This window comes from Grampus griseus (assembly GCF_964374135.1).
Source record: "Grampus griseus genome assembly, chromosome: 12".
Taxonomy (NCBI): Eukaryota; Metazoa; Chordata; class Mammalia; order Artiodactyla; family Delphinidae; genus Grampus; species Grampus griseus.
In genome coordinates, this window is record NC_139006.1 from 75186852 (window position 1) to 75203823 (window position 16972).

Genomic DNA, 16972 nt, shown 5'->3' on the forward strand with positions numbered 1-16972 from the left:
TAACGGTTTATCAATTTTGTTTACCTTCTCAAAGAACCAGCTTTTAGTTTTATTGTTGCTATCATTTCCTCCATTTCCTTTTCATTTATTTCTGATCTGATCTTTATGATTTCTTTCCTTCTGCTAACTTTGGGGTTTTTTTGTTCTTCTTTCTCCAATTGCTTTAGGTGTCAGTTTAGGTTGTTTATTTGAGTTTTTTTCTTATTTCTTGAGATGGGATTGTATTGCTATGAACTTCCATCTTAGAACTGCTTTTTCTGCATCCCATAGGTTTGGGGTCATCGTGTTTTCATGGTCATTTGTTTCTAGGTATTTTTTGATTTCCTCTTTGATTTCTTCAGTGATCTCTTGGTTATTCAGTAGTGTACTGTTTAGCCTCCAATGTGTTTGCATGTTTTACACATTTTTTCCTGTAATTGATATCTCCTCTTATAGCGTTGCGGTAAGAAAAGATACTTGGTACGATTTCAATTTTCTTAAATTTCCCAAGGCTTGATTTGTGAACCAAGATATGATCTACCCTGGAGAACATCCCATGAGCACTTGAGAAGAAAGTGTATTCTGTTGTTTTTGGATGAAATGTCCTATAAATATCAATTAAATCCATCTTGTTTAATGTGTAATTTAAAGCTTGTGTTTCCTTATTTATTTTCATTTTGGATGATCTGTCCATTGGTGATAGTGGGGTGTTAAAGTCCCCTACTAAGACTGTATTACTGTCAATTTCCCCTTTTATGGCTGATACCATTTGCCTTATGTATTGAGGTGCTCCTATGTAGGGTGCATAAATATTTACAGTTGTTATATCTTCTTCTTGGATTGACCCCTTGATCATTATGTGGTGTCCTGCTTTGTCTCTTGTAACAAACAATTTTTATTTTAAAGACTATTTTGTCTGATATGAGAATTGCTACTCCAGCTTTGTTTTGATTTCCATTTGCATGCAATATCTTTTTCCATCCCCTTACTTTCAGTCTGTATGTGTCTCTAGGTCTGAAGTTGGTCTGTTGTAGACAGCATATATACGGGTCTTGTTTTTGTATCCATTCAGCCAGTCTATGTCTTTTGGTTGGAGCATTTAATCCATTTACATTTAAGGTAATTCTCATTATGTATGTTCCTATTACCATTTTCTTAATTGTTTTGGGTTTGTTATTGTAGGTCTTTTCCTTTTCTTGTGTTTCCTTCCCAGAGAAGTTCCTTTAGCATTTGTTGTAAAGCTGGTTTGGTGGCGCAGAATTCTCTTTGTCTGTAAAGCTTTTAATTTTTCCATCAAACCTGAATGAGATCCTTGCTGGGTAGAGTAATCTTGGTTGTAGGTTTTTCCCTTTCATCACTATAAATATGTCCTGCCACTCCTTTCTGGCTTGCAGAGTTTCTGCTGGAAGATCAGCTGTTAACCTCATGGGGATTCCCTTGTATGTTACTTGTTGCTTTTCCCTTGCTGCTTTTAATATTTTTTCTTTGTATTTAATTTCTGATAGTTTGATTAATATGTGTCTTGGCGTGGTTCTCCTTGGATTTATCCTTTATGGGACTCTGAACTTCCCGGACTTGATTGACTATTTCCTTTCCCATATTAGGGAAGTTTTCAACTATAATTTCTTCAAATATTTTCTCAGTCCCTTTCTTTTTCTCTTCTTCTGGACCCCTATAATTCGAATGTTGGTGCGTTTAATGTTGTCCCAGAGGTCTCTGAGATTGTCCTCAATTCTCTTCATTTGTTTTTCTTTACTCTGCTCTGCGGTAGTTATTTCCACTATCATTTTTTTTTTTTTTTTTTTGAGGTACGCAGGCCTCTCACTACTGTGGCCTCCCCCGTTGCGGAGCACAGGCTCCGGATGCGCAGGCCCAGAGGTCATGGCTCACGGGCCCAGCCACTCTGTGGCATGTGAGATCCTCCCGGACCGGGGCATGAACTCGTGTCCCCTGCATTGGCAGGTGGACTCTCAACCACTGCGCCACCAGGGAAGCCCTCCACTATCTTATCTTCCAGGTCACTTATCCGTCCTTCTGCCTTAGTTATTCTGCTACTGATTCCTTCTAGAAAATTTTAAATTTCATTTATTGTGTTGTTCATCAGTTTGTTTCCTCTTTAGTTCTTCTAGGTCCTTGTTAAACCTTTCTTGTATTTTCTGCATTCTATTTCCAAGATTTTGGATCATCTTTACTATCATTACTCTGAATTCTTTTTCAGGTAGACTGCCTATTTCCTTTTCATTTTTTTGGTCTGGTGGGTTTTCACCTTGCTCCTTCATCTGCTGTGTATTTCTCTGTCTTCTCATTTTGCTTAACTTACTGTCTTTGGGGTCTCTTTTTCACAGGCTGCAGGTTTGTAGTTCCTGTTGTTTTGGGTTCTGCCCCCAGTGGGTATGGTTCTTTCACTGGGTTGTGTAGGCTTCCTGGTGGAGGGGACTGGTGCCTGTGTTCTGATGGATGAGGCTGAATTCTGTCTTCTGGTGGGCAGGACCGTGTCTGGTGGTATGTTTTGGGGTGTCTGTGAACTTACTATGATTTTAGGCAGCCTCTCTGATAATGGGTGGGGTTGTGTTCCTGTCTTGCTAGATGTTTGGCATAGGATGTCCAGCACTGGAGCTTGCTGGTCACTAAGTGGAGCTGGGTCTTAGCGTTGAGATGAAGATCTCTAGGAGAGCTCTCACTGAGTGATATTATATGGGGCCAGTAGGTCTCTGGTGAACCAATGTCCTGAACTCGGTTCTCCTACCTCAGAGTCTCAGGCCTGACACCTGGCCAGAGCACCAAGACCCTGTCTGCCACACAGCTCAGAAGAAAGGGAGAAAAGAAAAAAATAATAAAGAAAGACAAATAATAAAATAAAGTTATTAACATAAAAATTTTAAAATACGTATTATTAAAATAAAATGTAATTTAAAAAAAAAAAAGAGGGCAACCAAAACAATAAACAAATCCACCAATGATAACAAGCACTAAAAACTATACTAATAAAAAACGGACAGATAGAACCCTAGGACAAATGGTAAAAGTAAACCTATACAGACAAAATCACACAAAGAAGTATACACATACACACTACCAAAAAGAGAAAAAGGGGAAAAAAATATATGTACATATATAAAAAAAAAGGAAGAGAGCCACCAAATCAATAAATCAATCTACCAGTGATAATAAGCTCTAAATACTAAACTAAGGTAAACATAAAACTAGAAACAAATTAGACGCAGAAAGCAAACCCCAAGTCTACAGTTGCTCCCAAAGTCCACCACCTCAGTTTTGGGATGATTCGTTGTCTACTCAGGTATTCCACAGACACAGGGTACATCAAGTTGACTGTGGAGGTTTAATGCGCTGCTCGTGAGGCTGCACAGATAGATTTCCCTTTCTCATCTTTGTTCCCACAGCTCCTGGGGTTCAACTTTGGATTTGGCACCACCTCTGCACGTAGGTCACCCTCTGGCATCTGTTCTTCACCCAGACAGGAGAGGTTTAAAGGAGTAGCTGATTCAGGGGCTCTGGCTCACTCAGGCCGGGGGGAGGGAGAGGTATGGAATGCGGGGCGAGCCTGCGGCGGCAGAAGTCAAAATGTTGCAACAGCCTGAGGAACACCATGTGTTCTCACGGGGAAGTTGTCCCTGGATCACGGGACCCTGGCAGTGGCGGGCTGCACAGGCTCCCAGGAGGGGAGGTGTGGAGAGTGACCTGTGCTTGCACACAGGATTCTTGGTGGCTGCAGCCACAGCGTTAGCATTCCATGCCCGTCTCTGGGGTCCAAGCTGATAGCCGTGGCTCGCACCCATCTCTGGAGCTCATTTAGGCGGTGCTCTGAATCCCCTCTCCTCACGCACCCCAAAACAACGGTCTCTTGCCTCTTCAGCAGGTCCAGACTTTTTCCCAGACTCCTCCCGGCTAGCTGTGGTGCACTAGCCCCCTTCAGGCTGTGTTCACGCAGCCAACCCCAGTCCTGTCCCTGGGATCTGACCTCTGAAGCCTGAGCCTCAGCTGCCAGCCCCCACCCGCCCTGGCAGGTGAGGAGACAAGCCTCTCAGGCTGGTGAGTGTTGGTCAGCATTGATCCTCTGTGCAGGAATCTCTCCACTTTGCTCTCTGCACCCCTGTTGCTGCACTCTCCTCCGTGGCTCCAAAGCTTCCCTCCACACCCACCCCCCATCTCCACCAGTGAAGGAGCTTCCTAGTGTGTGCAGACTTTTCCTCCTTCACAGCTCCCTCCCAGAGGTGCAGGTCTCATCCCTATTCTTTGGTCTCTGTTTTTCCTTTCTTCTTTTGCCCTACCAAGGTACATGGGGAGTTTCTTGCCTTTTGGGAAGTCTGAGGTTTTCTGCCAGCATTCAGCAGGTGTTCTGTAGGAGTTGTTCCACATGTAGATATATTTTGGATGTATTTGTGGGGAGGAAAGTGATCTCCACGTCTTACTCCTCTGCCATCTTGAAGGTCCTCCCTGACACATCCCCCATCACTGTTTTATATATCACTTAAAACACACACACACACACACACACACACACAAAACCTCCTGCTAATTTGATACAATGCTTTCTCATTCCTTTGTTTGTAGTTACTGGAAAAGCCCTTGCAGACACAGACATATTTGTTTCACTAATATCAGATTTATTCCCTGCTATTGTTTCCATACCATTTTACCTACACAGCAACTTTGTTTCAATGTTGAATCATAATACAATCTTTCTGAAGACATTTTAGAAGGCAGTAAAGTTCAACACATGTATTACCAACAAGTGCAGAACACAACCGAAGTACATGAACGACTTTGACCAGGTTTGGCTAGCACAAATGGTGACAACTACATCCTACCTCTCGTTGAGCCTACAGCAATTATAAGATGCTATCAATTGGAGAAGCAACCCTATTTCCAAAATGTCAAAATACAAAAAAATGTGTATCTTTAAATCATTGAAATATGGCAACGTAAAGTCTGTATATATCATCACTCAACTAGTATCAATACATGTTAATACACTGAAACACTTTTGCACTACTCAATGTAACAACATTTTTGGGTTTTAGTCCCTCCCTAGGTACTGGGGAATAAAAATCTGACTAAATCATAATCTTTGCCCTTTAGTATCATGAAGGCAACCAACACAGAAAGAAATATTTATAATACAAAATAAGAAGAGCCATAACGGAAGTAAGACAAAGTGCTATGGGAAAAGAAGAGGGAATGATTAATGCTGCTTAGGGGAACTGCATTACTATTTTGTAACATGATCTTCATTACTCAATTTTCAAGGATATAATAACTTCATTTTTACGTGCTCCAACTCTAGGAAATTTCTTGAATTTAACTTGGGTTCTCAGACATTACTACTCTTTGATTTACTATTTAAATATGTAAAAACAAGTACAAAAACTTTTCTAGACAGAAATGTCAAACTCATATCAATTATGGGCAATTTAAAGTTTAGGGTATTTAAGGCAATGTTTTCTTTAAATTTTAAATAATAAAATTATTTAAGGGAGACAATAATCTTAAATAATATAAAAATCACTGAGTAACTTATTTAAAAAGAAATTTTAACAATAATTAAAAACTCGCTCTAGTCTTTCAACAGTGCTAGAAAAATTGTATGTCTGTATACAAAAAAAAAAAATAAAGAACCTTGATTCATAGCTACAAAAATAAACCCAAAATAGATGATTTACCTAAATGTGAAAAACTAAAACTGTAAAATTTCTAGAAGAAAACAGAGAAGAAAGTCTTTGTGACCCTGATTAGGTAATTTTTTTAGATATGACACCAAAATCCCAATCTACAAAATAAAATGTGATAAATGAGACTTTAAGAGTTTCTTTTCTTCACTGATAAAAGAGTGAAAAAATAAATCACAGATTGGGAGAAAATATTTGCAAATCACCTGTCTGATAAAAGACTTTAATATAAAATATATAAAGAACTCTTCAAGAAGATATAAAGATGCTCAACATCATTAGGCATTAGGGAAATGCAAAACAAAACCACAATGAGAAACCATTTCACAGCCAGTAGGATGCTAAAACCAGAAAAACTGACAAAACCAAATAATGACTAGGATGTGGAGCAACCAGAACTCTCATACATTCCTGGTGGGAATGCAAAATGGTACAGCCACTTTGAAAATTGGTTTGGAAGTTTCTTATAACATTTAAAATATGCTTACCAAATAATCCTATGATCCCACTCCTAGGTATTTACCCAAGTGAAATGAAAATCTATGTTCCCACAAAAACCTGTATACAAATGTTCATAGCAGCTTTACTCATAACCATCAGAAATTGGAAACAACTCAAATGTACCTCCAGTGGAGGATGGATAAACAAACTGTGGTACATCCATACAATGGAATACTACTTGACAATAAAAGGGACAAACTCCACATTCACAATGACATGAATGAATCTCAAATGCATATGTTAAGTGAAAGAAACCAGACTCAAAAGACTACCTACTGAATGACTGCATTTATATGACATTCTTGTAAAAGGGACACAAAATAGATCAATGGGTGCCAGGGGGGTGGGACCTGACCACAAAGAGGTACTGATCAGGGCATAATGGGGTGATGGAACTGTTCTATATCTTAATTATCATAGGAGACACGTACATAATTGTATACATTTGTCAAAACCTACAAAAATTTACACTAAAAAAGATGAATTTTAATGTATGTAAGTTACATCTTAATTTTTACAAAATTCATACCAAATTAGAAAAATGACTTAAAATTAAAGGAACAACATATTTTGCCTAGCTCAAACCTAACATAAACAATCAGTGTCCACTCTGGGTTACTTCTACATAAGGAAAGAATTCTAAAAGAATACAGTGTAATTTACCAGGAAAGATAAATGTCTAGACTTAAAAGAGTAGTATAAATAAAATAAACTGGTAAACCTATTCCTTCAAATTTATTGAAACCTGAGTGGCAGATTTCCCTGTTTATGAAAACCCTGCCTTTTGACTAAGAACTACAGACACAGGGCAGCTGGTGGAAATGGCCACTTCGTTCAAATGGGAACGATGGACTCCATGAAACGAAGAGTACAAAGTATGGTGCTAAGTAAATACAGGACCAGTGGTAAACCAACAACAGCAACAAAACAAACAAAAAACTTTTTGTTAGAATTTGAAAATAACAAATTCAGTTAAAGCAATTCCTACTGCTGTTTGTTTCTCAAAACCAAACCAGTTGCTTAGACACATGCCTCTTTCTAACATGGAATGTGCTGACATTCAGCACATTTTATGAAAAAGGGACAAATGAATGAAATGTTTAGCTAGAAAAACTTGTCATCACCAACTTGACATGTGACTTTTAAGCTTTAGTAACTGCTTCACTATCCTCTGTAATTATAGAATTGAGTTTCCATCATTTTTTAAATTATTAATGATATTTTGAGGTAAGTGTTGCTTTAAACTTTTATACATTTTTGTCAGTTAAAAAAAAGAAACACAAATGGATTATTCTTGAGATGGCATTCAAGTCCACTTTCTGCCCTAAAGTGCTGTATTTATTTTGACATAAAACATTCTGAAGGTAGAGATAGATCCAAAAAAGGAAACACCAAAAACATTATATTTTATGACATGGGGTTTTATTAGACAAAGTTAAACTTTTGTGGGTGAGCCTTGAATGAGGAATTTACAGATCAAGAGCAGCATTTCTACTCTGACACAGCGTAACCACATCAGCTTAGGCCAGTCTGCTAGCTCGCTGAGTCTCAGTTTCTTTCATTGTAAAATGAGGTACTGGATTAGGTTTTTAAAAAAGATTGTCTACGATAAACTAAACACACAAATATTGATCTGACACAGTGCTTTGAGAACCTTTGTGAGGTGTTTATTGATAGTTTATTGGAATAAAATCACTATTGCCTTTGTACTCAAGAACTGGGTTTTTTCAAAGAAAACAGAAAAGCCTAGGCCTCAGTTGTATGGATATGCTGAAACAGAACTCAAACTCTCTCTTAATTATCATGACACCTTTTCAAATGAACAAGCATTTCTAAAGATGACCATGCTGATTAAAGAGTAGACAAGTTAAGTCAGCACTGCCCAGGGTTCAGTGCCTTTCTTCATCAGCAAAATGGCTTCCTTTAGCATCCTCCTTACTTTCTTTACCCAAATTGTTGAAAGTGACATTAAGACCAAGAACCATGGAACAGGGCTTCCCTGGTGACGCAGTGGTTGAGAGTCCACCTGCCGATGCAGGGCACACGGGTTCGTGCCCCGGTCCGGGAAGATCCCACATGCCGCGGACCGGCTGGGCCCGTGAGCCATGGCTGCTGAGCCTGCGCGTCCGGAGCCTGTGCTCCGCAACGGGAGAGGCCGCAACAGTGAGAGGCCCGCGTTCCGAGAACCATGGAACAAAAGAAAAAATTCCCTTATTTTTCCTCTTGCCTCTTTTCCACCATTTTAATGCATTTGAGAATCTACCCACTAGCCAGCAGTATCATCCATTCTTTAGAACCCTGACGTGTATGCTCCTAACTGATCTATTTTCCTGTCATTACTTTCAGCCCCTGAGTTTTGAAACCAAGAAAAGCTACACCTTAAAAGTGGAGGGAGCCAATCCTCACCTAGAGATGCGTTTTCTGAACCTAGGCCCATTTCAGGACACAACCACAGTGCACATCAGTGTGGAAGATGTGGATGAGCCCCCTGTGTTTGAACCTGGCTTTTATTTTGTGGAGGTACCTGAAGATGTGGCAATTGGAACAACCATACAGATCATTTCTGCCAAGGATCCAGATGTGACCAACAACTCAATCAGGTTTTTCTACACATTTCACCTTATCCTTATATCCTGGAATCTTCCCTTATATCTAATTTTCTAGCACTTTTTCTCTGCTTCTTCCATCTCTGGACACTCTCCTATTTCTTTAAATTCTTTTCTTCTTAAATAATGTGGACTTTTCATGTTATTTAGAAATGAAGTGCCATTATGTCTACAACTCACTGTCAGCTGGTTCAGCAACACACATACACACACCTCTCAATTCTCAATTGTGGTCTTATTGACATTTGGGGGTGGATAATTCTTTGTTGAGGGGGCTGCCTGTTCAATGTATTGTACAATGTTTAGCAGCATCTCTAGCCTCTACCTACAAAATGCTAGTAGCATCCCCTGAGTGGTAACAATCTAAAAAGTCCCCAGATATTGCCAAATAGACAGATACATAGATGTCAAAACATTAAAAGTCGTTGAATCTTAGTGGTGAATATAAAGGTGATTACTGTACATTCTTTTAATTTTTATGAACTTTTGATTTTTTTACTTTAAAAAATGGAAAACACATATATAAACACATATTTCCATATACTATACAAAGAACAGACACAGAAACTACTACTGTTGTCAACAGCTTTGATGCCATGTAGAGTGGCTTTCTATTGCAAGCCCACATAACAACCTCTCCAAAGTATGTTTTGAACATCAAGATTCCAACCTAGATGCTTCGCCCTCAGGAGGGGTAGAGAGCTGCTCTTATAGCCATGGCCATCTCCTGTTGACTACGGAACCAAAGTGCAAACCGCTGGTGGACAGATTGACACTTCAACCTTCCAGAGCAACTGCCAAGCCTCTGAAGCTTGACACAAAAGATCAGGATTCCAAGGTTGTTTGAGGCCATCTGTCACATTAATTGTTGAAAGCTACACAAATGGATCTAGGGCTTTAGTGCAGATAGCACATTTTAAACACACCCTGATTCATCAAAGGCCTTTTCTGTCAGCCGGTTACCTTCCTCACCTAATGCCATTTTGTATTTAATGAAAATGTGCTTTTGCAGTCTAATAAAGACGGGTCTCTCCTGAGTTTAACCATACTGGGGGAAATCTGCTTCCTCTAACCAATTAGCAAACATTTTACATTTTCAGGCATTAAAATGGCTAAAATTATTTTGCTTGAATTCTGATATTTGATTTTTAGAAGAAAACTAATCTTTATGAGCTGTAACAATTTTATAGAAGTGATATTTCAACCTTAAGCTTTCTAAATGTATAATAGAAGTTTGTGGAATACTATCCCCAAAACAACAACACAAATGAAACCAATTCTATTATAAATTTATATTTGTAATATAAATATTATAGTTATATCAGAAGCCCAAGAATATCTTCTGATTAATCTATTCATATCAGAGACACTACTGTGGGAAAAAACTCTAGACAATAAAACTTTATGGAGGGAAAGTGTTTGAAATAAAACAAGCACAGTCTGAAAAAAATCAGATCTCATTTCTAAAAGAGTCAATCAGAATATCCAGTGGATGCTTCCACATCTTCTTTCCAGATTCTGATTCTGGACTCCTACACGGTAAGCACTGGAAAAATGATTTTGTCAGGAGTCACACTACTAAATGACAAGCAAAAGAGACTGAAAGCAGTCAGGAAACAAGGAAATTCACACACACACACACACACACACACACACACAGCCCTAGAGCGAATGTGCACTATTCAGGACTAAAGTCGTTATCTCAACACATATCTAGGAAGGAAGGAGAAACACCAGCAGGCCTAGATCCACTGCTGGCATGGAGCAAAATGAGGATACAAAATGAGGGAATCCTGTCTGGCTAACCGAAAATGCTGCTTCAGATGATGAGCTACTGAAAACTGTCAGTTGGCTGGCATGGCACTGATGCAATTAACATCAGGGAGGTCTATAGTAGGGTGTCTGTGTAGTCCAATACATCCCAGTCAGGAGGAATCCAAGAGTGAATAGGCGGGAGGCATAGAGCAGGGTCCACTGGGCTTATTCTAGGGCAGGGTTCTAGGTCTTGAAAGAGAAACTGGCAAGAACAAGGCAACAGCCACAGGCCTGGAGGTAACACGATAAGCGTTCAGGCACAGGGGATAAAGCAGAATTCCACTTATCATAACTAGAGATAATCGTCCTCTGCATTTCGGCTGGAAAGAAGGAACAGAATTCATATTGTGAGATAGAGTCTCTGACCCTTTGTACTGTCCCACAGGAACAAAGAATGGTCTCTGGAGCCAAGCAGAACACCAGGGGTCCTGGATTCTGAGAAGGAAAAGCAACTAGAAGTCAAATCTCTGGCTATTACTTAATAAACCCATTTGGAAAGTACTTTCCTACATTATCTTTCACCAAATTGCTTGTTTTCTCCTTATTTATACTATAAAAGTTATTTTCTTTTAAAAATAATTTGAATATGCCATATGCCACTTGTCTATCTTGTGCATTTTTGTTGCAAATAAATGAGGTTCACATTCCTAAAAAGAAAATTCATATTAAATCACCCAAAAAACAACATACCACCTGAGGTTCAAATGCTATGGATAAAAGGTCACTGAACTTTTTAAAAAGATTATCAGGACTTTTATAATCTCATTTCTAGAAAGTTTATGGTGTGTTCAGGCATATAAACTGGTCATCATTTATTAGTAAAGCCCAAAACTAAGTCTCCAGATTTAGTTATATGTACATGAAAATTACAATGTTTGGATCACCTAAATTTTTAATAAATGCTCAAGGAATTTCTAGCAAGCAGGAAACTGAACCATTAGGCAACTGAAATAGGCTCCTGCTCGTATGGAAACAGCTTGTCCCCCTGTGCCTTCCTAGAGTGTGTATGGATTCAGGGAGCCTGTCCATGACACCCTACCTCCAAAAGCACTCCTAAATTCAGAGAATGTCCTCAGCCAAGTAAACAAGCAGGGAGCTCAACGAACACCAGCTATTGTTGGCTGAAGGCAGTTCTGTATGTGTATGTTATGCCTATACATATGAGAATATTATGATTAGAGAAAGGAAAACCACCTACATAATTCACTAGTGTATCCCAATTTCCTCATTTTCTATCTGTATCTATGCCTTTAAATTTGTTCTCTTGAGTCCTGAAAATTGGCCCAGCGTCCCATTCAGAGTAATGAATGCTATCATTGCCTCAATTCAGGCCCCGCCTGGGAAATGGAAGAGGAATTCCACTTGAGGGAGGCTTCTCTGAGGCAGGCCTGCAGCGTTTCCTCTCAGTGTGTCAGCGGCAGTACTGTCATGGGTTCTGTCAGTTATTTCCATCATTCCATCTCCCCTACCATCTGTGACATTTGCTATGGCCTTGTAGGTTTGAATGCAGGAAGCTGGTTCATCATAGGCTGCCTCTCCCCTCAGCATTATGCCTACAACTTGGAGAGCTGCCATCAGGGTTACAGCTCTGTGGGCTGAATGGCTGGCTTTTCTCCTGTTTGGGGAGCTGAAAGAAAAGACTGTCAGGAGCCAACGAGTATTTTTTTTCTAAGATAAATTCAAATCTTAAAATAGCCAGTAAACTTTAAAACTAAATCACTAATTATACCTAAAAAAAAAAAAAAACGCTCCAGTTAATTTTAAATTAACTTTGTAGGCATGTGTTTATTCTTTATTAAATAGTCAACTGTCGGCTATCATGGCTTAATCTATCTTCAAAAAACAGTTAAGGTTTTGTTTCCTTAAGCAATCTCATACATTCCATAGGCCTAGGTTTGATTCCCAGCTGTGCAACCTTGGGTAAATGTCTTAACCTTTCCATGCTCCAGTTTTCTCACCTGTAAAATGGGGATGATAAATAGTACCTACCTCATAGGTTTATTGTGGGTATTATATGAGTCAATACAGGTAAGATGTTTAGAGCAGTGCCTGGCTACAGTAACAGGGTCAGAAGCAGAGAGAAGCATTACTTTACTTATTTAAATTTCCCAACACTTGGAGAGTTAGAACTGAAATGTTTCCAACTTCTCCAGCCTTTAGTGGTAACCTTTCCCTTTAATTCCTAATTCTCTGAACAGTCATCCTGAATCTCTGCAGGAAAAAATAAATACTCGAAACAAAATACTTTACCAAATAATACATATACTGGTATATACTTTATTTATTTATTTATTTATTTATTTATTTATATTGAAACAAAAGTTTTACCATCAATATTTACCCTCACTGGAATGCAGTCTGGCATACATATACATGTTCTTTCTACACTAGTCACAACCCACCATATTTATTTCAGATTGAAAAACAATGCACTAAAGTAAAGAAACTACTTACTCCCATCAAATGGGCAGTATTTCCCAGTTTCAACAACTTTAAGATAGAGACTGCAATTGCTGGCAACTTTTTTTTTTTTTTTTTGGCCATGCTGCACAGCTTGTGGGATCTTAGTTCCCTGATCAGGGATTGAACCTGGGCCCTTGGCAGTGAAAGCCCGGAGTCCTAACCACTGGACCACCAGGGAATTCCGCTGGCAACTTTTTTAAAATTAATTTTTACTGGATTATGGTTGATTTACAATGTTGTGTTAGTTTCGAGTTTACAGCAAAATGAATCAGTTATACATATACATATATCCACTCTTTTAGATTCTATTCCCATATAGGTCATTAAAGAGTATTGCGTAGAGTTCCCTGTGCTATACAGTAGGTTCTTATTAGTTATCTATTTTATATATAGTAGTGTGTATATGTCAATCCCAATCTCCCAATGTATCCCTCCCCCCCCCCGCTTCGTCCTTGATAACTGTAAGTTTGTTTTCTACATCTGTGACTCTATTTCTGTTTTGAAAATAGGTTTGTTTGCAACCGCTGGCAACTTTAAATGGAATTTAGAACCCAGTATGTTACAATAGCTTATATATATATAATATATAAGAAAGAGAATCATTTATATATAATTTACTGTATATTATATATACAATAGTTTATATATAAACACATGTATGTTTCAAATCTTACTGTTAGCTGCAAATTATTAGCTGTGTAACTGTATGAAAGTGACTTAACTTCTCTAAGTCCTAGTTTCCTGTTAGGTGAGATAATACCTACATCCTAGAGATCCTGTAGAATTTAAAAAGAAGCTATAGATAAATACAGCCCATCCTGAACTCTCCACAGACTGGCCTGTAACTTGCAACACTGTGCCTTCTAGAATTGCAGTTTCTCTGCTATTCCCCAGTAAACTCAAGTTCAGAAACCCCATTAAAGACTCTGGCCTAGAGTTTCCTCTTGCTCCTGTCTTTGCCACCCAACCAAAACCTGGACCTTCCTCTGTGGCCCTGCATGGCATGCAGTGCCTCCCCTCTGAGATCTAACAAATTTATGTGATTACAAGTTTAAACCCAAGAGGACCTTCAAGATGGCTGAGGGTAAGACATGGAGATCACCTTCCTCCCCACAAGTATATCAAAATACATCTACATGTGGAAAAACTTCTACAGAACACCTACTGAACACTGGCAGAAGACCTCAGACTTCCCAAAAGGCAAGAAACTCCGCACATACCTGGCTGTGTGGCTGACAGGGTCCTGGTGCTCTGGCCAGGTGTCAGGACTGAGCCTCTGAGGTGGGAGAGCCGAGTTCAGGATACTGGGCCACCAGAAACCATCCAGCCCCATGTAATATCAATCGGCGACGGCGAGAGCTCTCCCAGAGACCTCCGTCTCAATGCTAAGACGCAGCTCCACTCAACAACCAGCAAGCTCCAGTGCTGGATACCCTATGCCAAACAACTAGCAAGACAAGAACACAACCCCACCCATTAGCACAGAGGCTGTCTAAAATCATAATAAGTTCACAGACACCCCAAAACATACCACCGGACACGGTCCTGCCGACCAGAAAGACAAGACCCAGCCTCATCCACCAGAACACAGGCACCAGTCCCCTCCACGAGGAAGCCTACACAACCACTGAACCAACCTGACCCAATGGGGGCAGACACGAAAAAAACGGGAACTACAAACCTAGAGACCCCAAACACAGTAAGTTAAGCAAAATGAGAAGGCAGAGAAATACACAGCAGATGAAGGAGCAAAGTAAAAACTCACCAGACCAAACAAATGAAGAGGAAATAGGCAGTATACCTGAAAAAGAATTCAGAGTAATGAGAGTAAAGGTGATCCAAAATCGTGGAAACAGAATGGACAAAATACAAGAAATGTTTAACAAGGACCTAGAAGAACTACAGAGCAAACACACAATGATGAGTGACACAATAAATGATATTTAAAACTCTCCAGAAGGAATCAATAGCAGAATGACTGAGGCAGAAGAACAGATAAGTGAACTGAAGATAAAATAGTGGAAATAACTATCGCAGAGCAGAATAAAGAAAAAAGAATGAAAAGAATTGAGGACAGTCTCAGAGACCTCTGGGACTACATTAAACACACCAACATTCGAATGATAGGGATCCCAGAAGAAGAAGAGAAAAAGAAAGGGACTGAGAAAATATTTGAAGAGATTGTAGTTAAAAACTTCCCTAATATGGGAAAGGAAATAGTCAATCAAGTCCAGGAAGCACAGAGAGTCCCATACAGGATAAATCCAAGGAGAACCACGCCAAGACACATATTAATCAAACTATCAAACATTAAATACAAAGAAAAAATATTAAAAGCAGCAAGGGAAAAGCAACAAATAACATACAAGGGAATCTCCATGAGATTAACAGCTGATCTTTCAGCAGAAACTCTGCGAGCCAGAATGGAGTGGCAAGACATATTTAAAGTGATGAAAGGGAAGAACCTACAACCAAGATTACTCTACCCGGCAAGGATCTCATCCAGATTTGACGGAGAAATTAAAAGCTTTACAGACAAGCAAAAGCTAAGAGAATTCTGCGCCACCAAACCAGCTTTACAACAAATGCTAAAGGAACTTCTCTAGGCAGGAAACACAAGAGAAGGAAAAGACCTACAATTAAGAATTAAGAAAATGGTAATAGGAACATACATATCGATAATTACCTTGAATGTAAATGGATTAAATGCTCCAACCAAAAGACACAGACTGGATGAATGGATACAAAAACAAGACCCATATATATGCTGTCTACAAGAGACCCACTTCAGAGCCAGGGACACATACAGACTGAAAGTAAGGAATTGGAAAAAGATATTCCATGCAAATGGAAATCAAAACAAAGCTGGAGTAGCAATTCTCATATCAGACAAAAGAGTCTTTAAAATAAAAATTGTTTGTGACAAGAGACAAAGCAGGACACCACATAATGATCAAGGGATCAATCCAAGAAGAAGATATAACAACTGTAAATATTCATGCACCCTACATAGGAGCACCTCAATACATAAGGCAAATGGTACCAGCCATAAAAGGGAAAATTGACAGTAATACAGTCATAGTAGAGGATTTTAACACCCCACTTTCACCAATGGACAGATCATCCAAAATGAAAATAAATAAGGAAACACAAGCTTTAAATTACACATTAAACAAGATGGATTTAATTGATATTTATAGGACATTTCATCCAAAAACAACAGAATACACTTTCTTTTCAAGTGCTCATGGGATGTTCTCCAGGGTAGATCATATCTTGGTTCACAAATCAAGCCTTGGGAAATTTAAGAAAATTGAAATCATATCAAGTATCTTTTCTTACCACAACGCTATAAGAGGAGATATGAATTACAGGAAAAAAAGTGTAAAACATGCAAACATATTGGAGGCTAAACAGTACACTACTGAATAACCAAGAGATCACTGAAGAAATCAAAGAGGAAATCAAAAAATACCTAGAAACAAATGACCATGAAAACACGATGACCCCAAACCTATGGGATGCAGAAAAAGCAGTTCTAAGATGGAAGTTCATAGCAATACAATCCTATCTCAAGAAACAAGAAAAAACTCAAATAAACAACCCAAGCTGACACCTAAAGCAACTGGAGAAAGAAGAACAAAAAACCCCCAAAGTTAGCAGAAGGAAAGAAATCATAAAGATCAGATCAGAAATAAATGAAAAGGAAATGGAGGAAATGATAGCAAAGAACAATAAAACTAAAAGCTGGTTCTTTGAGAAGGCAAACAAAATTGATAAACCGTTAGCCAGACTCATCAAGGAAAAAGGGAAAAGACTCAAATCAATAGAATGAAACAGAAGAAGTAACAACTGACACTGCAGAAATACAAAGAAACATGAGAGATTTCTACAAGCAACTATATGACAATAAAATGGACA

The 16972-nt window shown here is 38.9% G+C and overlaps 1 protein-coding gene across 1 annotated transcript in view; it reads left to right on the forward strand.

Annotated features, from left to right (window-relative positions):
* The window catches only part of CDH20 (cadherin 20), a gene marked incomplete at both ends in the record, with an annotated part of 59940 nt that overhangs the window by 21959 nt on the left and 21009 nt on the right, over positions 1–16972 (forward strand). Inside the window, one exon of the mRNA XM_082667535.1 lies at positions 8514–8767. Within this exon, the coding sequence (XP_082523661.1) occupies positions 8514–8767 (254 nt within the window). The remainder of the gene's footprint in view (positions 1–8513; positions 8768–16972) is intronic.